The 24,483-nt window shown below is 48.9% G+C and overlaps 1 protein-coding gene across 6 annotated transcripts; it reads right to left on the reverse strand.

The window, feature by feature from the left end:
* Positions 1-929: 929 nt before the first annotated feature.
* Positions 930-21,609, reverse strand: USP28 (ubiquitin specific peptidase 28). Of its 6 annotated transcripts, XM_056509703.1 has the most exons (26): positions 20,990-21,314; positions 18,312-18,389; positions 17,954-18,068; positions 17,354-17,465; positions 16,998-17,160; positions 15,990-16,076; positions 15,422-15,559; positions 14,940-15,013; positions 14,395-14,471; positions 14,128-14,276; positions 12,013-12,140; positions 11,744-11,839; positions 11,207-11,386; positions 10,330-10,544; positions 10,032-10,102; positions 9,503-9,731; positions 8,047-8,250; positions 7,413-7,552; positions 7,041-7,226; positions 6,069-6,164; positions 5,107-5,285; positions 4,936-5,014; positions 4,575-4,654; positions 3,481-3,604; positions 2,785-2,983; positions 930-1,996 (listed from the first exon to the last, which is right to left on the reverse strand). In XM_056509703.1, the coding sequence occupies exons 1-26, from the start codon at positions 21,002-21,004 to the stop codon at positions 1,821-1,823; spliced, it is 3,390 nt and encodes a 1,129-aa protein (XP_056365678.1). In that variant the 5' UTR covers positions 21,005-21,314; the 3' UTR covers positions 930-1,820. The 6 variants fall into 6 exon arrangements, with proteins under 6 accessions (XP_056365678.1, XP_056365680.1, XP_056365681.1 ...); XM_056509705.1 differs by lacking the exons at positions 6,069-6,164; positions 7,041-7,226; positions 20,990-21,314 and adding an exon at positions 21,545-21,609; XM_056509706.1 differs by lacking the exons at positions 6,069-6,164; positions 7,041-7,226 and having other exon boundaries at positions 20,990-21,305.
* Between the last annotated feature and the right edge of the window lie 2,874 nt (positions 21,610-24,483).

Here is a 24,483-nt window from a genome sequence, read left to right on the forward strand (position 1 = left end):
CTTCCCAAGCCCCATCCTACTGCTTGAAAGTGCACAAAAGCTGCCTGGCAATGCCAAGTGTTGGCTGGGAGGAAGTAGCATGCCTCCAGGTGCGTGATGGCCTGGGGCTCTGTTCAAGAGCTCCATGTTTCCATTCATTGAAGGTCAAGCAGCCCAAGCAGGGAGCTGAGGGTATCATCCCACTGCTCTGTCACAACAATGGGGCAAACAAGCTGGAAAAGGAGCACTCTGGCACTGCAGCACCCTGGTCCCTGAGGAGAGACAGGTCGCTGCAGGACACTGGCAGCCAGAGTGCCTGTGGATAACAGCAACTCTACTTCATCATAAAGTCACCTGGAGAGTGCAAGATTCTCTCACAGGAGCAGTTTATTCCTAAATCCCTGGGAAACACCCCCTGACAGGATGGTGGAACCATCCTAAGGCATCTTTGCTAGTGACAACACATTTTGTACAGGAGTAACCTTCAGGCAGAACCCTAGAGTGAAAAAAAGACGTGGAAGGAGCTTTTTCATTCTAACATAGAACTGTAGGAAGATAGGTTGAAAGGACAATGCAGGATAGTCCAGAATTCCTGATGAATTACAACTGTACTGATTACTGAGTGGAAACAGTGGGTTAGCTGGTCACCAGTTGCAGCTGGAGACTGAGCCTGCTGCAGTTTGGAATGGAGTGTGCTGGCTGTGCTGTGAGGAGGTAAGGGACAGGAAAGGTAAGAAGATGCTGTGTGAGGGACAGTCAGGGTAAGAGAGATGGGTAAGGGACAGCTTGGGGTTAGCCAGTCATGCAGAGAGGAGAGAAGGAGTCAGCTGCGTGGAGCTGCCTGTGAGAAAAGGAGTCAGAGTTGTCAGAGAGAAATACTCTGAAGGAAGGCATGAAAAGTTTCTATTAAAGGACTGGTGGTGATACCAGTCCAGTCCATCTCGACATAATTGCAACATAGAACAAATGCTTTTATTGCACTGTTAGAAAACTCTGCATAGTTCCAAAAAACAGGATCCCCCTCCACTGACTCAGAACTTTTGGCATACAACTGCTGCAGCTCAAATGCAAGCGCAGGGTGACCGCAGAAGGAAATGCCAACAGGGCACTTCGTTAACAAAGTCAACACAATGGGCTGATCCGAGCCCTCACAGTCGTCATTGACACTAATCCAGGCCTGACCCACCACCCAAGGGGAGAAGGAAGTTTGCCTTTGGGGTGCTGTGATTGCCCTGAGCCAGCCAGCTCCTGCCAGGCACAGCCCCACAGCCCCGTCCTGGCCCCTCACCGCCAGGATTTGCCTGTGCCTCTCCAAGGAAGACTCCTGCGTGGTTTCTGGTTCTAGCTAGAATACAAAAGGCAAAAGCCTGCCTGCCTTGACCACAAGACACAGCTGCGTGCACGACCGCCCACGCGACAGAGCGCGAGCCACTGCTCCTTGCCGCCTCCTCCTCGCTCGGCCCAGGCTCTGTGAGCAGGAATCTCGCTGGATTGGAACACGCAGCCTGTCAGTGGCCATTGAGGGAGCTGTGAAAGTGCCCGACCGCCAAGGCACAGTGTGCAGTGCTGAGCAGAGCTGGGCTCTGTGCCACCACGGCCCCAGGCTGTGCCAGAGGGTTGCCAGGACAGAAGAGGCTCTGGAGCCCGGCTGGGCCCCGTGGTGCTGCCGGGGCCTGCGCCCGCGCTGGAACAGCAGCCAGGTCCTTCGTGGTACTGCCTCGTGTTCTGCCTCAGAAGTGCAACACTGCTTTTCACCGCTCCTATTTACAAAGAACACAGCTGAACCCAGAGGGCCTCTCCTCCCGGGCAGGCCGGCGCTGCGGCAGGGCGAGCGCCCGCGCCTACTGCACTGTCACGGCCGAGGCGCCGTGGATGGACTCCATGACGGCCGCAAAGCGGCTGCACAGGTCGTACGGGGAGTTGGGTCGGATCTTCGGGGGCTCTTTCAGCACAATGACCTCGGTGGAGCCGTCGAGGAGCCGGGGCAGCAGCTCACCCAGCTTCATCTGCAGCTTTGCTGTCAAGGGGGAAAGCAGGAAACAGTGAGTGGCACAAGTGGCAGAGGGCTGCGGCCCTGCCTCGAGGAGCTGGGATCCTCTCGCCGTGCTGACAGCGCCCGGCCCATGGCCGGGGATGAGCAGTGGCTGCTGACGCAGCTCGGCCTGCCCGCCCACCCGGGCTCTGAGGGCAGCTCCAGTGCCACCTGGCTGCCTGGGGACAGGGCCGTGTCCCACTGAGACACGGCGCTTCCCCAGGAAAGGCACTGCTGTCCTGGCAGGTGTAGAATAACTGTGTGCCTCAGGGTGACGCACAAATACTGACTGTGCAATTGTCTTAGGATGCAATACAGGATCACAGCCAGCAGTATTCTACCACCATCTGTTGAAATCAGGTGGGGTAATGTTCTTTATCTTTTCAAAACCCATCCTTCCTCCATTCTATTAATGGGCCACTGAGTCCCAGTGCATGACTGATAAAATTACATCATCCCGTTGTGAGATGCTCCACCCAGGGGGAGGAGCCAAACATTTCCTACCTAGATAAAAACTGAGATTTGGAACATCAGAGCAGCCTTTTTCCACTAGATTCCAGAGGAAAACCAGGCTCTTCTATATCACCACTGGACCTTCAGAGGAAAACTGCACCCTTCTACAGGAGCACTGCACTGCTGCAGCTGAACCACATCTGTCACCATTTAATGGGACTGCTACTAACACCAGGAATCTGATTTTAGGTGGTCCTTTTAGTTCTTTCCCAGTTCAGATCCAGACACTACCCTGCCCATGAACAGCAGCCATTTCCTACCGTCCATGTCTTCTCGTCCCAAATAGGAGCACCAGCGGTTTCTCATGACCTCGATGGCATCCAGGTCCTCCTTGGAGATCTCAAAGTTGTTCATGAGATGCATGCAGGGGATGATCAGCTCATTCAGGATGCTCACACCCTCTGAGACATGAGCTTCTTCACAGCTGACAAAAAGAGAAGCTGCCACCTCGTTCAGCTTCTGAGGGTGGAAAAAGAATTGGGGACAGACTTGTAAAGAACAAGCATGGACCATGGATGACCACCCAGGAAAAGCCCAGCTTGGGCCCTGCACTGGCAGCCATGCAGAGAATGATGAGATTAACAACTAACAGCACCAGGTTCTGGTGAACAGCCACTTTTGGTCATGGGAAACATCATAGAAAATAAACTTGAAAATATATATATATATTCATACACATACCTGCAATTTGCTGTATCTGTACACAGAGAGTGTACAGCTTATTTACAATTCTGGTTTGAAGATTACAAGATCCAGATCTGCCTTTGCCTAGATTCCCTGAAACCTATGTGGCACATTCTTTACTTGAATTATGATATTATTATCTTTCCATATTGCTGCTGGTACTCAACAAGGGGCAGAATCATGTCAACAGACATAACAGAAACAGTTACACTGGTCTTGGCTGCGCCCTCCCTTCCTCTCCAAAAGTGAGTGCTGAGCTCCTCAATACGAACCAGGAGACACTTCCTTCTGTACAGGGCGATCAGCGACTCGCTCACGCCTCGGTTGGTTCCCTTCAGCAGCAGTTTGGTGTTGCTTTGGTAGGCGTAGACCAGGTAGGTGAGTGACTCTTGGTACCTGGAAGAAGAGGGTCAGCTCTGCAGGCTTTGGCTCTGCCAGGGCCGTGACTACAGCCATGCCCTTGGCTCAGCTCAGGAAACCTTTCCTGCTGGGCCTGGATGGAACTGCATCAGGCCCAATGAGAAAAACTGCATTTCCTGGCCAAAGCACAAATGAACAGATGCCCCATGTCAAGCCATTCCTGCTCCTCTTTGCCCAGAATGCCAAACAAGTGCCTGGGCAGAGCCCCTTAAAACCAAGTTCATGTGTGTCTTGGCTTGCAAAGCAGGATGTAACAAAAAGTATGGATTCTATCACCATCTGTTAAAAACCAGGTGGGGCAGTGTTCTTCACCTTTTCCACAACCTTCACACATTTCAAGCTTCAGGTGAGAAAACAGAACCACTGACAGGGATTAGGCCAATTTGGGAGAATTCTAAACTGCTCTTGTTATGCCTCGTGTCAATTTGCCCACCTGAATTTGGTGGCTCGTCACAGCGAACCACCTAGGAATTCAGTTCTAGGAATAATTTCTGAAAGCCTGCACCTTTTATGGAAAATACAGGTCCTAGAATGGTAAGGAGGAAATCACGGCCCTTTGAGTCTAGAGGACTCTAAAGTGTGTGTTTACACAAAGTATAACATCCATTTCGAAGCAGTTTAATTTTAATACAGGAGTCCAAGGCAAAAAATCCCAAAGTGATGGCAATCATTCCTGCAAACTTGTCTCTGGAAAACAGAATATAAAGCTCTACTTCCCAAAGGGAAACCTTAGAGGAAACTCTCAGAAACTGTCAGGCAGCTATCCAGCAGCTCAGCCTGTTAACCAAGCTCAATTGTGGATCCAAGAAGCAGGATTAGCAGGTCAAAAAAGTGCCCACTGGCCTCAAACACAGGCCATTGTGGTCCAGCAAGAAAAATTTTTGTCAAAGTGGCCTTTACTTTTAGCTACAGCTTATCTTGTCCAAACACAATTAGAGGAACTTACTTTCTGTTCTGGTAGAGTTCCAATCCCGTCAGCAGGTAAATGGACACCTTGCGAAAAAGGCTGTAGTCTTCGTGCCATCTCTGGGAGGAGGAAAGCAGAGCAACAGCCTCACCTGGAACACTCACATGCACAGCTTGGGGTCCCCAGTTCTACCCTTTGAAGTGTTTAAATGTCTCTCATAAAGTGAATTTAGCCAGCTGCAGGCACCCCTCCAAGCTCAGATTTCTACTGTATTCCTTGTCTCTCCTGCTGCCTACAGGCATGCAGTGACCACTGTACTGGCCACACAGCTCCGTGCCGCACTCCCCATTTCCCAGTTTGGGCAGTGTGAAGGATCAGAAGCAGCTCTCTGGTCCCTTACCTCGTATTCCTCCATGTCAACATCCTCAGGACCAATTTCGCTCAGCTTTGCCCGTGCCACCTTCATGATGCTGATGGATCTGCTCCATGTCAGCAGAAAGGAGAAAAATCACAACATGGCCCTGGCCACATCCAGATGGAAAAAGCCTACCCTGGAATCCTGGGCACTCACCGCTCATCGTAGCTGAGGTTCTTGTCTGCAAATTGCTCGAGGAGGGTCCGCTCCACCACCTGCTGCGGGGCGTTGTTCTGCAGGAAGTAGATGAGCACGTGCTGCAGGCGGGCGTCGTTCTGGGGCGTGGGGGTCTCCTTGGAGAGCAGGTACAGCCGGGAGTACTCCTCGCGGAACGCCTGCAGGGGAGCGCGTGCTGACAGAGCCGCCTGCGCGCCCCGCCAGCGCCGCAGCGCCTCCAACCCGAGCTCCAAGGGCTCCTCTGCTGCTGGCATGCCGGTGGTGAATGCAAACTCACCAACACCTCACAGCCAGGCCAGCCCCACGCACGAAGCATGAGCTTCCAAAAGTGCCAGGGTATGTAAATGCCTGTGAGAGAGGGGCTACAGCTGCCTTAGATGGATTTGGCAACCCTCTGACAAGTGCTCAGGCTGCCAAAATCGACTGGGACACACTTGTACCTGCAGGAGGTGCAAGAGTATCTTGTGATTTATATTGCCATAGATTACCAGGATGAGTCTTTCCATGTGGTATTTTTAGTTAAATCTGCCTGCCTGTAAAATCTAACACCAGCTTCAGCATTCAGCAGTGGTTATGCTTTCAAACCCCTGCTCACACAGACATTTCTTGAGGACAGCTTTGACAAAAGAGGTCACAGCAAGCAAATATGTTCAGGACCAAAACACCACATTTTACAGTATTAACAGGACAAGCAGAAGCAAGGAAAGTTGCTGCTTTTCTTGGCAGGAGGGTATTCTCTTACAAGCTCTAAAAATTGTTTTGAACCCATAGACATCTCATCACTGTAAGAGAGCAGGAACTGAAATGCAGGGCAAAGGCCATTAACTAGAAAAACTGCACAAATCGTTCCCTTTACATTCCTGATCTGTCAATATGGCACATACTCTCTATTCTGGGAAAACAGATATCCATACTATTTGATTTAGCAAACAAATCAATACCTTAACAAGCCCTGCTTCAGACCCATCACGATCAAAGGTCTGGCGGGCTTTTGCAATAGCCAGGATGACACCTTGCATGGCTGGACTCAGCATCACCTACCACGAGAGCAGGAGAACAGACACAAACAGGAACAAGGAAAACAGCAACAGACAGGGAAAGAAGAGACAGCATAGTGAAGGATGGAAGAAACTTTCAAAAGGTAAGGTTTAAAGGAAATTGTATGAGTATGGGTGAGATAACTAGGGCTGTGAGTTACTTGCATGCTACTGACTCTATCCATCACATGCACTTTGCATGCAGGGCTTTTTTTTAGGCATTTAAAGATCTCAAGGCTGGTCACTCCAAACCCTTGAATTTTTAAATTCAACAAGTGAGAAGGTAAAGCATGCTGGCCATGTCCCCACCATGTCCCACTCAATCTTTCTAAGACACATAAAATGAATGCAGAACCTGTGCAGCAGGTGCAGCAGCTACTCAAGCCAAGATCACACAAGAACATCTCAAACCTACTCAAGGAGTGGACAGCCCCAGTGTTTGTGTGAAATCCAACTTGTGAAAGGGAGAGAACTTCCAAAACACTTCTTGAGCATGTATCAGAGTGGTTAAAGTCAGAACCCAAAAAATCAGTGGGCAGAGTATGTAAATTATGCAGTTGGGATTAAGGTCTTTAGAAATTAACACAGGTAGGATCAATTTTGATACAGTTGTGTCAGAAAGAGGACTTATGACCAACATGCAGATTGACAAATTGAGTGCTCTTACAGAGCTCCTTTTCCAATGACATTTAAAAATGGAATTACAGAATGATGTGGTCCCCCTTCCCTTCCACAGTGGGAAAACTAGCTTTGTACAGGGTGTTGTTCCTATGACAGACACAATCACACCCACCCTTAGGGCAGCTCAAAGCCAGCTAACTACGAAGTCACAGGCTAACAAGCAGCAGTAATTAACCCCTGCACTGGGATCTGTACCTCCTCATTATATCCATCTGCATCGGATCTAACAGGTATCTTCCCCACACTGGGGATTTCCACTTCAGAGACCTGTGAGCTAGTTTGGGCAGCAGCCTCTGCTTCCTGAGTGTCCTGGGGCTGCTCTGCCTGAACTGTGGGGGATGTTTCTTCTGGATGGGCCTTCAGTGGCTCTACCTCCTTGCGCTGTGGCCAAGAAGAGAAAGAAGAGAGTAAGAAAATCCAAAGCGAAATACAGGAAAGCCAAAGGGAACCCAGCTAAACGTGGCACAGCTACAGAACTTCACAGAAACGGGAAAAGCAAAGGCCTATCAAGAAGAGAAATACAGAGACAAGAAGGGGAAGGTTCTTGGGCCAGGGCTCAGCTCCTACCTTGCACAGAGCTGCCTCCACTCCGTTCTTCTCGTAGGCGTCGGCAGTGTTGGCAATGGCCTTGGCCGTCTGCTCCTTGGCGATCCTGGCGTGCTCCGAGGACAGCGAGTGCACGCCCTGCTCGCACACTGATGACTGCTCTGTCAGGACAGACACGTGGCACCAGTGAGCAGCAGCTGCAGATGTTTTTCTCACTTGTTCTAAAATGTTTTGCAGCTTGTCCACGCAGTTTTACACAGCTGCCGCCTTCATCCCAGAGGTGAAGGCGCTTCACGTGCTCGTACCCCTTTCCAGTGGGAATGGTACACCAGGGGCTGCCAAGGAACGTTTCCCACTCCAGAGAACAGCACTTGTCCACTCGATAGTAATGAAAAAAAGAAAAAGCTGGAAACGAACTGATTAAGTGAATGGGAAACAGCATTTCTGAGGACAGGGTTGGAAGGATGCACATGCAAAAACAGCAGAACAGCCTTTTGTACTGACAGGGCAGAGCCTCCAGCAGCTGCCTTTGCTGCCTCATTTAAACCTGCCCCTGCATTCTGACACATTTCTGCAAGGCTTCAACACAGTGGTACTGGTGACCAGCTGGCTGCTCCTGGTTCCAACATTGTTTGCAAATTCAGAGTGAGATTACCTGGTCCTGACTCAGAGGAGAGCTCCTGCAATTCAGAAGTAGGTGAAGGCTCCATCTGAGGAATCTTGCAAGATTGCTCCTCGTCCCACTCCTCTGCCTCCTGCTCCAGGCGCCAGTTGTCCTCCTGGATGTAGTGTCTCAGTTCTGGTGACAAAGCTTCCAATTCCTTCTGGAACTGTCTTGCCTCTGGGCCCTCATCCTCATCTGGAGGAAATGCAAGACTGGCATAAGGGAACACGTTCTGGGAGGGCACCACCCTTAGGGACTAAGCACACACACAATATCATGGACAGCCACAAGGAAATTGGCTGAGGGATAAAAGGGGAAAGAAGCCAAATTTTCTACTGGCTCTGTCATTTAAGGTGATCCAGAAGCAAAAGTGCAAAAATAAAAACAAATCTACAGAGTTATCAAAAACAAACCCCCGTTTTGTTCTACTACTGGACAGTGTTTACACAGAGCAATTCCAGAACCAGCACCTGCTGATGCAGGTCAGACACATCCTGATCTAAGGGCTCCAGTTGTACAGGGAACAGCACTGAGCTGCCAACACCTGGAAAGTTCACAGCTCAGCCTGATCACATGTGCATCACTGTACAGCAGGCAAAGGTAAGGGCTGCATGGGTTCTACAGCACAATATGCAGATATTCCTTAGTGCTTTTCAGATCTACTTCAGTGTTCACTTTTAAAATAGCATAAAACCCAAGCAGCATCAGCTTCAGTCAAGTCCTACATTTTATCAAAAGCAAATGGCAAACTTTCTACAGCAGATATCTTTTCTGCATCCTTTGCAAAATACTTAAAAAAAACAATAAAAAATTGCATTAAATAGGAGAAAAAAACACCCCACGGGTTCATATCAGAACTGTCATAAGAAAACAAAGAACAACCTCCAGATCCTCATCAGCCACATTTAGCAATGAACAGAATGTCAGCTCTCCATTGTTTCTTTCCATTTATTACATCAAAATGAGCCACGCGTGAAATTATTGGGTCCTTGTACAGCTGTTTGCCGGGCCTAGAGCCACGTGTACAGCAATTTCTCCACAGAACTATTTATACCCTGGCACAGCAAACACACTAAGTCTGAGCCACTCAGATGCCAATACCTCTCAGGGAAAGGCTGCACAAAAAAGAGCCCATTTAGATTCAGAGTAACAGAATGATCAAAGACCAAGCAAATGAGTCAGGAAGTGTGATAAAAACGTGAGAGATAAAGTAGGAGGTTTCACATGCCTTGAGGAAACAAATGCTGCCATATAAACACTACAAAAAGTCAAAATGAAGAACAGCAGCATGTTAAATGTGGCGAAAGGGCAGTGTGAGTCTGCACACACACAATTCATGCACGAGGTGCTGTTTCCAATCTCACCTGGATGCAGCCATGCTGGGGAAGCCAAAGAGCACAATGAGCATGCAGAGCACAAACATGAAGCAGCAGCTGTGGCTCTGTACCTGCAGCAGCTCGGGACACCTGGTCACTGATGTACATCAGGCAGTAGGCGCTGGCGTTCCTCAGGCCCCCGAAGGACTCGCGCTCCAGCTCCTCCCACGACGACTCCGTCACCGCGATGTCGTTGTACTTGAGCCACCTCTGCCGAGGCTGGTCATAGATGAAGGCCCAGTAGTGCCCAGCATTTGCTTGCCCCTCATGGACCAGGACTGCATGCAAACGATAGGGAACCTGCAAAGGGACGTGGGCACCACTCAGATGTGCAGTTAGAGACTGATTCAGCCTCACTCTGTACACAAACGGGGAGTGTTTGTAGGTGCAGCACAGCACAAGAGCCAAGCAATTTGATCAATTTCTTACTATGTGAAAACTGACTTTTAACAAAGAAGAAAAGATTTTCATAAGTAAATCTTTCTCTGCTTCATCACTGTAAATTTAAAAATACAGTCAAGGGGGAAATTTAAACTAACATCTACTAATAAGAACGAGGATCAACAATACCAGTTTATGTGCTGTGGCTGCATTTCCTACCTGTTGGAGGAGAGGGTCACAGTACATTTGCTCAATGGACAGGTTGATTCTGGCAATAGACTCCTTCAGATCTGCCAAGAACATCAACCATAAAATTAATGCATAAAAATTAACGACTACTCATCAGGCTGTGCTAGTCCTTTCACTTCAAAGAGTTTGAAGCCATGCAGAGCCTATCAGATAGACTCAACACAGGAACAAAATTATTTGTAGTTCAGGCTGTACCCAGCAAAGCTAGAGAGGGGAAACCAGGTGGGCATTCAGGAGAAAAATCACTACAAATGCATCTGGGGCCAACCTTGCACGTCCTGTTCGATCTCGTTCCTCCATCGCTGCAGACAGGTCTGAACCAGGGTCAGCTCTTCCTCAGACACCACGTGAGGAGCTGGACCTTCAGACAGTTCTGCTGCTGACACAGGAGCCTGGAGCTCCACACTGCAGTTTTGCTGCGGTGAAGAATTTGCCACAAGGAAAGCTTCATCCTCAGTCCTAGTATCAGTCTTTTCTTGTATGCTGTGGAGCAAAATCCAAGAGTAGTGGGCAGGTTTTTAAATCTTTCTCTAGTTTTTCTTTTTTTTGGAAAAGATTATGAAATAAACCAAACAAAAATTACTCCAGAGCTAGAGCAGGATTTCCTTTATAGAGTAATATAAAATGTAGAGAGAACCAGTACACTGAAATGTGCTTCTGCCCTCACAGACCCAACTAAAATATAGGAAAAATACTAAGGAAAGCCCTTACAGAACTCTCTAAGCACAGATCCACAATGCTAAAAATTCCTTCTATTACTACAGAGAAACATGTGTATTTACTCAGCTTAATTTATAGTGCTAAACCAACCATGCTGGCCAGGGTTATAATAATCCAATATTGCTGTAATTTACTGGTCAATGAAGCAAAAAAATGAGTAGCCTAACCAAAAAGAGCACATGATTTAGTTCTTAAGTGCTGCTTAGGCAAAGACTATAGGGATGCTTTTGGACAAGGAGAAAGAACAGACCAGGATGCAGTGTTCTATTTACACCACAGAAGCAAACAAGCAGCAAGTCAGTGACCCACTACTCTCACAGGTGTTCACCACTGCCCAGATAAAGAACCCACTTGTGGAATGCCACCCAGGACCATTTAGCTGGGAAGTGTTGTCCTGTGCATCCTTTTTATTTCTGTTTACTGACCCGTTTGGCTGTGAAAGCACATCCAAAACATGAGGCTTGGCCTGGGAGTGCAGGAGTGTTGTTTGGGAGCTCTGAGCAGAGGAAACAGCCACAGCTGGCTTTGTAGCAATGAACTCAAGCACATACTGCAGCATGTCAGGCAGTGGAAAGCGGGCTGGGCCAGAGCCATATTCCATGTACCTGTGGAAAAATGCAAGGTGGAGTATGAGTGAAGGAATGACAAGGTTTAAACCTCAAGAGACTAGAGAACAACAACTTCTGTAATGTGTTACTGGGCTTCCTCACCTCCACTGCCAGTGCAGCTGACAGTGTTAACTCTTCTCTTTAAAGAATTTATTTCTGTAACATTATCAGTAAAATTTAGAAAACATTGCAGGGACGAGTTTGTTTTTGAAAACTTCCTTCTTCCACATGTTTCAGAACAAACATGTTGCTGTATCTCCTTCCCCTACAAGTTTCTCTGCTACTGGAAAGCTCACTTGAAAGGAAACCCTTGCACTCTTCCAGAGAGCATAAAAATAAAACCAACTGACTCACCTTTCCAGCTTCTGCTGCAGAGTCACCATTTTCTCCTTCAATCTCTTCATTTCCTCTCTCTTCATCTGAATAAGTTCTTTATTGCAGTAGAGGTATCTAAACAGAAATACAGAGCCCCATTTGCCAGGTGAGATTTTTTTTACTTCCAAGATCCACAATCTTCTGTAAATATTTTAAAATCTTTCCTTGCTCACCCAAGCAACCTTGTTAATTTCTGTATTTATAACAAAGCAATAGCTTTACACATACCGTACAATGGGACAACTCACCTGTCCATATACATAGCCTGGGGAAACTCTAGCTTGGTGTGAATTTTCTCTGGCTGTCCTAGTGACTGATTGAACTCAAATCTGGAGAGTTCAAAGGTCAGAACTGGTGGGAGTTTTGTAAACCAGCGCTGCAACAAAAGCAGAAATGCCCCCAAAGGGACTCGTTTTAAGATGACTGGTAATGGCACATTTTAGACTGATCCTATATGATTTCAGACTGATTTAAATGTCTCTGTCTTTAAGCACTGAATTATGTTTTGTTTGCAGAGTGACTAGTCAGAAAGACAAATTTTACAAGTTAGTAATTTATGGTTCCATTTTACATTTTTACTGTGAAAAAGCCTCATAATTGCTCTCAATGTTACTTGTCACTGCCTGATGCATCCAGCTTGATGAATTATTAACAAGTCCAGCACTGAATTTTACAAATTAGCAGAGGCTACACAAGCTGCACATCACCCAAGAGCCCCCAAGAGAGTTCTTTTCTGAGGCAGATCACATGCAGTGATGAACAAACCAGGAGTCCTCCTGCAGCACCAGAATCCTTATTCTCTCGCAGTCTACTTGCAAGGTACTTGATTTAAGGGATTCTCAGACCCCCAGTTACTTTCTGTAGCTTCATACACTACTTCAAAGAGTTATGTTGAAAGACAACTTCTCAGCTGAATTTACATTTCCTCTCACTCTTCCTAGATTCACAATGATTTCCAGTGTCCACTGCCAGAAACTTCCTTCACCTATCTTAGCTTGGCACCACCCACTTCATGCTCCCCCCTGGATTCAGGATGAGCATGCTAAGATCATTTTCCTTTGTGGGATTCATATCAGATGTGCTACAACAACAAAACTCCCCCAGAGCAGAGCTTTCTAAGAAGCAGCCATTAACCACAAAGAAGGAATGATTCATGCTCCCACAGTCTGGGAGAAGTTTCTGTTAATTCCACTGCTGCTTTGACTTTCAGTGCATTTACCTGGGTGCTCAAAAGACAAAATCATCTTATTGCCTGTGTTCCCTACCATGCCACCCTTTATCCACCATATCTAAGAAGTGAAACTAAGATGCACAGTTTTCCCACTAAGGCTTCTCAGAAATTAAGGCAGAGCCTTTTCCTCCTATCTGTGCAGACAAAAGAATTAAAACAGCTCCATGATCAGCCAAATTTCCCTTAATTTTGGGAAAGAATTTTGAGGAACTAAAAAGCTTGGATTGAAACAAACCTGCCTGATGAGCTCCAACATGCCTTTGTCTCCAGTGCCAGCCAACACCAGCTTCACCCACATCCCCTGTAAATGTACCTGAATTGCTTCAGGCAGAAACCAGGAAAATCCAGAACAAACATTTGAGTCCAGAGTCAGAACAGGGCTGCCCTCCTCAATACTTCATTCCTCCTCTGTCTGAAAATGGTATTTTAAACCACAGCAACACAATTCTCATAGAACTGAAATATTCTTCCCTACTCTGCCTACACCAGATACCTTTGCCAATGTTGTTTCTCAGCCTTACTCCAAGCTAACTTTTGTTGCACTTATACACAAAGGATGCTGAATGCAATGGTGCTTCTTCACCTTGCTCCAACTAAGTTTTTTGTGATTGGTTTGTGATTAGTGAGATTTAAAAAAAAAAAAAAATCATCAGTCAGAAAATAAGAGTGAAAGCAAGAAGAAAAACCCCAAAGCGTACACAATATAATAGGGAGAAAGAGACAAATTCTAAATGGCATACCATGGAGTTAAGCACTGTACTTTTACCCTCCGAAAATATGGAGGCAGTAGGTCTCCCCCTACTCAGGTACAGGTAGGCTTCAACAGAAAGAGAGAGACTTGATCACACTTGATTCAGAGGCAGACTGAAAATAAAGTCTTTGAACTGGTTACATAGGACAACACATCTTTACAATTCAGCAAAGACTTAGTGTCTAACCACACTTAGTGTCTGACCACCTAACACTAACAGACATTTACATGAGATTCCAGGTATCCAGAAAATGTTTTGTATTCAATTCTCACAGAACAGTCACAGTTGCCATTTAAAGTTATCAGAGTACCCCTGCACTGTGTGTGCTGCACTTTTCTGCAGCAGACAACCAAAGGCTCAACAAAAAAGGTCAAACTAACCTCCTGTCCATACTTCACTGACTGAGATGCTGTTGCCTCATCCATCTCTCCCTCCACCATGGCTCCTTCCAAGCACTCAGTCAGGTTCCGGTAACCATTGACCTGAAGGGGATACTGACCAAAAGTCTCAATCTTGGAAAAAGTGTTGCCTGGGTGATGGAAACCATACAGAAACCATGAGCTAACTCAAGTGAACAAAAAATGCTGGTTAACTCCAAAATACCCAAAAGGAGTTAAAAAGCTGAATCCACCAAAGCCTTAACTCACCCTCATGGACACCCTCAGTCAGGAAAGTCCCGTAGAAGAGCTGCACCATTGGGTTTTCGGATTTGTCCCCAGAGCTCCTGTTTCAGAGGGCAAAAGCACACTTTCATTTGCAGCTAGAGGCTGTAAAAATCCCCAAGTCATAATCTAAGCCTCTGCTTGAGGGCCTACAGGCAAAAGTACAGTTTTCTATCCAAGCACTAAACAAAGAGGAAGCTTCTCATTAATTTTCCTGTTCCAAAGCACATTATAACACTTATACTGGCAAGAGTGGAAAAAAAAAGTTAAGGTGCCAGCTTCAAACTAGCAGAGCTTTTCTGTTCATCAGGGCTGCTGAGCTTTCTCAAAAGCTCATTTACTCTGCAGGCCATATCAGCAATGAACAAAGCCCCACACTCACCAACAGGAGATGCAGGCATAACACTTCAAGCTTAATAAGCCTCATCCACAGGAAACAAAGAACACTCATTTGCTCAAAATTTTCATGCAAAGTCCTCTCATTTATTAAAACTCTCCCTAGGTCAGTCCCGAGAGCACACAGAACTCACGTGGCATTCACAGTGAGCTGGAATGCATCCTCCAGCCAGTCCAGTAGTTTGTGTGTGAATTCACTTACATCTTGCTAGAAGAGAGACCAAAGTGGAGAGTCAGTCGTGCCACGCACCACAAAGTTCTCCCCAGCCTGCTGGTGCCACAGACCCACTGAGCACAACCCGAGTGGCACTGCTGTACCCACCCAGCTGAGCTCCAGACTGAAAGCTGAGCTGCTTTAGAATGATAATGAACCCTGCTCATCTGAACACTCCATCAGAGGAGATTATCATGATCACTGCCCCACTATGCAGATGGCACTGGGCAGTGCCACACCACACTGCCTGGCTAATGAGCACACGTGTCCATTCTGCTCTAACGACACAGGGACAGCTGCATGTGCTGACAAACAGGAAAAAGCAGGAGGAGGCAAAACGGGGCTGCCATGGCTGTGACTGTTGGTTTGAAGAGAGCAAAAGGCTTTTCAACGTGGTTTTACCTGTGGTTGTTCAGCTGATCTAAACACATCCGTCAAGAGTTCCAGTGCTGCAGAAGGGTCCACGAACTTACGCCACGTCCCCAGCATTAATGCAAACAGACACTGAAGTTCTTGCATGAATGCAATATTTCTTTTTCCCTGCATTGCAAAAAGAAGAACAGTCAAAGCCTGCTGGCAGCTCTAAAAAGCATAATCCTAAAACTTAGTGCTACTGAACACCACATGCACATACTGTAAAAAGCACCCAATCATCTGCACACTGGCTCAAACACCAGTTCTTCTACCATGCATGCAAACCAATGAGTAATCTGGAGCTGCCAAATAAGTTTTATGGGAAAAAATCTCCCCACACAGCAGTTAAAGGCTCTTAGAGGACAGAGGTACAACAAGCAGCTCCTTTTTTTCCCTATTCTGATTCTGTTTTTGAGTATTTCCTACATTTATCTTAAACGTGGCCAGATGATTTTAAAGCCACAGGTCTCAGATGGTCCCAAATTAAATCCGGTTAGACCAGAATGCTACACTACAAAAGAGGGAAACTTGACAGTGTTACTGAATCGAAACTTACAGTGTGACTACAACAACTTTCAAGCACATTCTGTGGGAGGGAGTACCCAAGGACCAGCCTCCGGAATTCCGGCAACTGAAACAGAGACTGAAAGGAGAGGAGAGGTAAAGCTCACTCAGCACCTGCAAGGACTGGACTCACTGCAATCTGATGCCCTGTTTTCACTCTGACTTGGCAGGTTTCTTCTGCAACTTCACGTTCCAAATGGTCCCGTGCTATTGAATGCATGTGTGAGCAGCCCCTGTGCTGGACCAGCACACAATCAGAACCACAGAATTAACTGTGGAACAGATCTTTGACATCATCAGCATGTTTGTACCCACCCAAGGACAAAACCTCATCCTGCCATTTCTAAACCTTTCAGGAAGATCATTCTATTCTGCACAGGCAGGCTCAGAAAAGCTTTTCTTCACCAAGAACAAGTCATGGTGAGAAGAACCCATTTGCAGCTTTCTTACTTTCTCTCAGAGCTGAAGTGATTAACATCTCTCTGCTGATGTGAAATGGTTAGGAGAGGCAAATCTACTCAGATCCCCTTACTATTGTCTCTTTTCCAGGTCATTACTAATAATATATGCTGCATAGTTGTTTATTTGTTCAAGCATCTATGCCTGTCTATTCCATTAACTGAAATATGATACACCATGTGTTATCAAGCCAACAATAACTGCAGTAAAATTAAATTATCAGTTCACTTTGCCAGGCAAGCTTCTATCATTTCAGCAGGCACTTGGCCATTGCTGCACAACTCCCTGCACACAGACACAAGATTCTCTGTATCTAGAGCTATTTTTAAGCAAAGCCTATTTAACTGCTCTTTGGCTCTCTCTGTACAGGCCCAGAACACATCACAGTACCATCACATAAACCCAGAAGTTTCTGTGTTTGAGCAGGGTCACATTCACTGACTCCCTCACTGCTGCATGTTTACTTCTAACTGAGAAACATTCTGACTCCAAGACCACAGCAAGTTTGATATTAGAGAAAGAGAACTTTTTTGCAGATTACCTGTATAACAGCACTAAACCAACACGTATTTCCGATATTTTTCATTCCAACAGGCCAGTCACCTGCTCTCCTCCAGTCATTCTGCTTGGGGTTCTCTCCCCAGACTTCACAGCGTTTCCTTTTGGAGCGGTTTTTGCTTTCAGCAGAATGGGTGTCCTGTGCTCTGCCACGAGAGATAAACACTGTGCTGCAAAACACCTCCCAAAGATTCACGAGAGCTACAGGAACCAAACTCCCCTCCAACCAGCAGGTATCCACCTAGCAGGTGATCCATGTCAGTTCCAGTTACCAGCTTCAGAACCCACTTCTGATACCTGGGAAAACCAAAGTGGGGGTCCATTTACAGCTCCACTAACCTTTCAGCTGCATCCCTCTCTGCAGCTGGAGTTTTTGGCAATTCCAGTGCTCTGACCGTGTTGGCTGTGCAGAGGTTGTCTTGGTTGTGAGGGGTAGGTGCAGCACTAACATCTACAAGTGGAGGCAGCATTCTGATCAATTTTCCACCACCAGCAGCAAACATTCTTTTTAAGAGGAAATTCTAGAAAACATCACACTTCACAGATACGGCTCTTCAATCAATACAAGCAAAAATTTTCTAGCTCAGGTGTTAAAAAGAAATCCCTGTTCAGATCATGCCAGGCAGTCTAAGAGCCACTGAGTGAGCTCAATGAGAACAGGGCAGAGCATGCAGCTGTGCACTACCCAGATTTCCTTACAGCAAATTCAGAGCTTAAGGAAGCAGTTCAGAGCTCTTGAAATGAACATTATCTTTTTAACTGTAATGTGTCACCTCTAAACATTATTAACACGCTACTAAATGATCAGTACTGGCAAAAGATGCACCAGAACAGAAGCTGGAGGGATGTACTGCTGGTAGAAGCAGGGAGGATGGATACCTCCCCTTTGAGCTCACACAAACACACGAAGCTGTGGGGGTAAGCAGAGGTGGAGCTCACCCTGTGGGAGCTGTTTGTTCACTGTGCTCCCTTCCCAGGCTGGGCTCTGCACTGGCTCTGGAGCCGGGTCCTCTGTCAGGAAGGTGACTGCTTCCATGAGATCTCCATCAGCAGCCTGGCAGAATGAGAGGGGAAAGCAAAGCACCAGTGAGGAGCACGACAGCAAAGGCTTTATGCTGTGCCTCTCATGCACCCAGGCTGATCCTGGATTGCTCTCCAACAAGGACCAGCTCACCATCAGCTGGCAAACACACCAGCAAACACCTGTGTGCTATGCTGGGCGGGAGCCTGAGCTTGCCTGACTTTTTGGACAAAATCAGAGCTCTCTTTCCCCAAAACAATGGCAATCCACACAAACCTTTAGAGCGGCAAGCAGGAATGCTGAATCCTGAATTCCTGTGATTTCTTTCATCTGGTTTAAGAGCACCTGGCAATCCTATGTGGAAGAAATAAAGAAAGCTCATATGAAAAGGTGACCAGGATGGACATCAAGCTGTTCCTGCAAGGCTTGCTGAGGGCCCAGTGGAGCCTTGCCTTCCTTTCTGCAGACAGACTGACACACAAGCCAGTCACACTTGTTTAATGCAAATACCAACATCAGCTTGAACAGTGCACTCAGGATTTTTCCCTGCTGAATTCCCAGACTAACATGGAACCCCTTTTATCTCAGGAGAATGCAGGCAGGCCTGGGAGCACAGGCTGTGGCTGTGGGATGTGCAGCACCTGTGGTGGGAAGGGGCAGTGGCATGTGCAGCAGGACATATAAGGCGGCCGCCTGCTCCCAGGGCACTGTCAGGAGCTATTTTCAGTGTGGTGGCACATGCCATTTGTGCATGTCACTTCTCACTGACAATAAGGTGTCAGAGCAAGGGCCCAGGAGCCTGTTATTGCTCCTCCTCCCACTCCACACAGACCACTTGAGGTCTGGTTCACAACCTCTGGCCAGTTCAGCCACTTAAAACAAACTATTACAGAAATTCTCTTTACCAGACTTATAAAATCTTTGCAGCCTAGGCTTACCACACTGCACATGGCAAGCACAAATAAGCTCAGTCAATGACTACTAGGAGAGGCAGCTCCCACAAGGAGCCTCCTGGGGCTGGGGTCCCACCACCCCTGTTCATGGCTGCAGTTCAGTTGATGCTGCTGCCAAGGCTCTGTCTGGGTGACAACTGGGATGCAGCTCCATAACGTTGGCATTGCGTGTGGTATGGGAAGGACATCACAGCAGGAGCAGCTGCTGGGTCTGTGCTGTGTAACCTGATTTAAGGAGGCTGTTGAGGATCCTGCAGCCAGCACAGCCCGATCAATCCCAGTCCCTTAAGATCACACTTTTAGCTACCCTTAACCAGCAAAGCTGCAGGCAAATGGATGCAAGTTTCTACTCACCCTCACCATCAAGAATAAAAAAATAAGACGCTTCCAGACCACTGGAGCACAAGTCCCACCCTGTGAATAATGAGCCAACGACTTTTTTGAGCCCCCCACCCACATTGGTGATGGATGAAACTCCACACACAAAGAGAGCACGCAGCCGTGTCAGCTGTTAATGCAAAAAACTCCTATTTTGGTGGTAGTTCTCTTGTCCAGTTATTCATGGTAGTCCCATTTAAAATACTTTAATGTACTACTTTTAAAATACTACTTTTAAAATACTACTTTTGCTCAACTTTCACAGGAAAGAGCGTATATATGTGTGCAACCTCCCTCAACCCGTCCCACGCACTCCTTTTATCGTGAGAAAAGCCCAGATACACTGGAACTCCTCAGCAGCCCCAGGAGGAGTGCACGATGAGGAATCAAGGCTGAGAGGCCCAGGGCAGGCACAGTCTCACAAAGGCAAACCACTTAAATCATGTTGCTAATTTTGCTGTCTTAGCGCGTGCTGTGCATGTCGGCTGACCCCACCTTACGCCGCAGGGCGGATTTTTCAGTGGAGGAAAAAAACCCACAAATACTCTTGCTAATACACTTCATTATAATAATGAAACCCAAAGCAGGACAGGGCACGATTTTCTCGGGTTTTTCTGTTCCAGCAAACAGAGAACTCATAAAGGCTGCTGTAAGCATAAAAGCCAATTACTGATCCTCTGCTCGAAGTTACCATTTAATATTTCAATGACTTCTGTGTGCTTTTATTCAGCCTTTGAGGAAAGGTTTGTGCTAACATCAGAGAGCTTATCCTGTACCACTTTCAAGAGGGTTATGGCTGCCTGGCAACCCACAAAAACCACTCTCTGTGCAACCAATTTGTTAAGATTTTGGGGAGTGTGCGTGGTTTTGTTGCTATAACTAGTCTGGTTAATGCTTTCGGAGGTTATGCGCCCTGGGGCTACAAAACAAGCTCTTAGCTGGTAATTAACACCAGAGTGCTGCTGCTGCTAACACACCCTGCACTTGCACACCCAAACTGAACCAAAGCCCTACCTGCTGGAAAAATAACAACCCAAACCCAAATCCTATTAGTATTAAATTACAGCAACAAGAGATGAGTACAAAACCAAGAGGCTGAGAGGAAGTAGAGATGAAATTACAAGGTCAGCCAGGAATGATGGAATAGAAAGGTTTTGCTGTTTTCCTTGCTCCAAGGTGACTCGCTGCCCTCAGAAGTTTGTTTTGATGAGAAACAGGGAAAGGAGCAAATGCAGCGCGGGAGTTCAAGGAGGTTCCAGAAATCACCACATGCAAGGAGAAGGAAGGCTGCAGCACAGAAGAGGCACACAAAGCCTTGGCCTTCAGCCTCTGCACCTCAGCCATGCCTTTTATCACAGGAGAAAATGGATATGGAGAGGGCGGCAATCCCACAGGCGGCAGCAGGAACAAAGCCCACGCTCCTGGCCGACGCTTTCACAAACCAATACCCATCACAAGAAGAGCAGCAACCTCGCTCTGCATGAACACGTGTGAGATGCACAGAGTGGGCACCGTCTGGTCACCATCCCCACAAGACCAGGGCACGGCTGCTGAACGAATGCCACTGCTAAAGCACAACCAAAGGGCTGACACCCTCACCCCATCCCACCCTGCAGCTCTGACCTCTCTGAAACGCATCTCTCGGGTCCTAAGCGCACAAGGATGCTACAGAACAGCGCAGAGCCCTGTGTCAGTTCGGGATGGTCTGGGCCTCAGTGCCCCGAGCACTGACACAGCCTCGCTCCGGCTCCGGCTCCGGGTCCGAGTCCCTTCAGAGACAATTCGCGCAGAGCCCCGAGGTTCGGCAGCAGCAGGTTCCGTCCGCTCGCCCCGGGCGATGCTGCTCGGCGGCGGGGAGCACTCGCGGCGCTGCCCCGCGGGGCCGGCGGTGTCTGAGCGCCCGCCCGAGCCCTCGCCTGCTACCGGCGCCCCGCGCGCCGCCCGTTATTCCCAACGAAACACGCGCGGCCGGGGCGCCGCCCGCGGGACCGGCAGCGGCAGCGCGCACGGCGGGGACGCGCTGCGGGCCGGCCCGAGCGGCCGCGGGCGGGAGCGTCGGTGAGGCGGCAGCCCCGGCCCCGGGCGGGGGTCGCCGCCCGCCGCGCTGCTCGCGGCCTCGCCCCGCGGTCCCATCCCGCCAACCAGCCCCGGCCCCGCGGTCTCGCCTCGCGGTCTCACCTCGCCGCCGCCGCCGCCGCCGCCCCGGGCCCCCGGCTCGGCCGTCATGGGGCCGCCGGCAGCGGCGCTGTGCCCGCGCACCGCGCACGCGCGGCCGCTCCGGTTCCGGCCGCGCCGCCCGCCGGGGCCGTGTGTCCGTGTGTGTGTCCGTGTGTCCGTGTGTCCGTCTGTGTGTGTCCGTCTGTGTGTCCCTCTGTGTGTCCGGCCGTGTGTCCAGCCGTGCCCGTCCGTTTGTCCGGCCGTGTGTCCGTGTGTCCGGCCGTGTGTCCGGCAGTGCTCCCCCCCGAGAAGCCCCCGGTCATCGCCGCCGAGCCCGTTCTCCCCTGTCCCCACCCCAGCAGCCGAGACCACTGGCCTCAGCCGGCGCTCTGCCCTGGCCGCGCCTCTCTACCCCGATGAAAGTGAATTGTTTTCTTTTAATTACAGTAATACAATAATAAAAATAACGATAACACCCCCTCCCCTCCTTCGGTCCTGCGTGCCCGTGCTGGCCCGGCTCTGCCCGGGCGCGGCGCTGCGAGCAGGGCGGCGGATGGAGGATGCGGGAGGGGACTGGGATGCTCCAGGGGTGGATGCGCCCCAGGGGAAAACCGCCCGGAAAAGGTTCAAAACAACGAGGGGACGGCACCTGCTTTCTGCTCCATCCAAACTCATGCTTTGTCGGGCCAGGGTAAATCAGCAGGAATTCTCAGATTTTCTGAGGGAATAGTGCTCTACCCAAATTTTGTTGCTCTGGTAAGAGTTCCCAGGATTTTTGTACATTAAAAAAACTATTAACCTTAAAAATTCTGAATGTCCCTGTCACAAAGATAAACCCAGACCTGTACTTTTAGCTCCAGGTTTGTCCAGGCTGTGTTTAATGTTTAGCAGCCTGATTAATGCTGTGATAATTAACTAAGGTGTAGAACAATTTATTTGCAGCATTAAGTGCAGTCACAGCACTGTTACATCCAAGATAATTTACTGAGGGAGATTGTACAACATCAGACAGAGCAAGCTGCAGACATGCCCTCCCGTTCCATGTCCTGAGAGCTTTCCATACAGCTTTGACTTAGCAAAAGGAAGCTTTAAGAACATAAAAAACCCCCAAATTTCTTGTCACTGTCCCCGCCAGGGCTGTTCCCACACTCATGACTGATCTCTCCAGCACTGCCACAGTCCTCCATGGATTGGATTTCAACAGAAACAAGAAGAAGGCTTTTCTGCAAGACTTTTTCCGACATGAGGCTTTTACATCAAGACAGTAGTCGCGTGCACAATCCCTGCTGCAAACTCACCCTGGGGATGGGGACTCTTCCAAGGTGGCAGCACATGGCCACAACAGCACTGGAGCCCACTGTCCCTCTCCTGCCCAGTGAGGCTCTGGCACAGGTCTCCTTCAAAAATAAAAGGCAAAAGGAAAAGACAGTCATACAAGACAGAACAGCCGGATTCACTCTCACAAGGCAATCCTTGCCTGACCTTGGGTGGTGCTCAGCCTGTGACACAGTCGCTGTCCCACTCAGTATCAGCCAGATGTCCTTCATTAACAGCAATGGGCTCCAAATACCTCTTATTACCTGGCTTTGGTGGTAAAAGAAACAGTGGCAGAATATTGCAAACACCTGAAGGGCGTTTAATGAAAGAAAGGACATGAAAGGAAAGCACTTCCATCCCTTCTCTGGGGGATTTAAAAGCATTGGGCTCCTTCACTGGGGTGAGGATTGCCTTGGTACCTGGAGTGGGTAATTTTAGGTTTTTCCAAGGGCCATGCAGTTTGCACCCATGGGACAAAGCCATCGGCATCCGTAAATTAAATTAATCTAGCCAAGGTGCCACACTGAGCAGCTGTTCACGGCATTTGGTCTGTGCTTCGGTCTTGGAGCTGCACAAGGTGAGTGCCAGATCCTGTGTGTCCCCCCGGCCCCTGCAGTGACCCAGGGAGGCAGCCAAGCCCAGGCGTCCCGCAGGACACTGCCCAGGGTGCAGGGCGCCAGGGAGCGGGGGCTCTGCGAGCCGTGCCCGCGGCGCAGCCCTGCCTGCCGGCGGTGTTTGTTTCATGTCTCGCAGCGTTAAATCACAGCAGACATGCAATTCGGGGAGCGTGAGGCTCCGTAATGGGCGGCCTTAGGCGCGTGATGGGGCTGGGGCCGTCAGGCAGCTGTGCTGCCAGGGCTCCTTGCTGATGCTTTATTGTTTTTGACGCTCCGAACGCGCTCTGAAAGGCGAGTGCCGGCAGCCTGGAGGAGAGCCGCTTCCCTCTCCTGCCCGCTCCGCACCGCAAGCACACAACTGAGGCCTCCCTCCCTGTTCCCACTGTGGTCCCCAGCCTGACTACAACGCCCCATCCTGCACAGAGCCCAGCCGTGCTCCTGCCGCAGCTCAACAGCCCCCAGCACATTGCATGGCATGGGGTGAATATAATGCATAATGCTGCGCGCCCAGGACTTGGGATGAGGTCAGGCTGGGGTGAGGAGGGAACGCAGAGCATCACTTGTGCCATCACATGTTGGGGGTCTTGTGCTTGTGCCCCTGTGCTCTGAGATTGCTGCTCTGGGCTAAATACCTGCCCGCCCAGCCAGGGAACCTGCTCGCAGCGTGGCTGCTCCAGGAGAGAGGCTCATCCATCCCCGTGCAGAGACGCTGCCATGCCTGGCTGCAGCGGAGCCTGGACAGGACGCAGGGCTGAGCTGTGGGATGCCCTAGGCAATGAGCGCTTCGATTCCCAGAAAAGCAATTACCGTGCAGCAGATTACAGGGCTAATAAAATCCCATTATGCTATTTCGGAAAGTAAATCTGATCTGGGCGCTGCCGATTGATATCAGCCGTCCCACAAAATGTCCCGCAAGAGCCCCCTGCGTGCGCCCGGAACGCGAGACTACAGTAGATCACGCTAATTAGGTATCCAATAACAGGAGGGCTGATAGGAACTACATTAAAATCTCTTTAAGATGAAGAT

The sequence above is a fragment of the Oenanthe melanoleuca genome, chromosome 24 (assembly GCF_029582105.1).
Source record: "Oenanthe melanoleuca isolate GR-GAL-2019-014 chromosome 24, OMel1.0, whole genome shotgun sequence".
Taxonomy (NCBI): Eukaryota; Metazoa; Chordata; class Aves; order Passeriformes; family Muscicapidae; genus Oenanthe; species Oenanthe melanoleuca.

Excerpts from the sequence above, each read along its gene's own strand:
- USP28 (XM_056509703.1), bottom strand. Across the intron at positions 14,472-14,939 it reads CAGCTCACTGTGAATGCCAC|GAGCTCTGGGGACAAATCCG; the intron begins GTGAGTTCTGTG and ends CCTCTGAAACAG. Across the intron at positions 2,984-3,480 it reads ACAGAAGGAAGTGTCTCCTG|AAGCTGAACGAGGTGGCAGC; the intron begins GTTCGTATTGAG and ends TTCCACCCTCAG.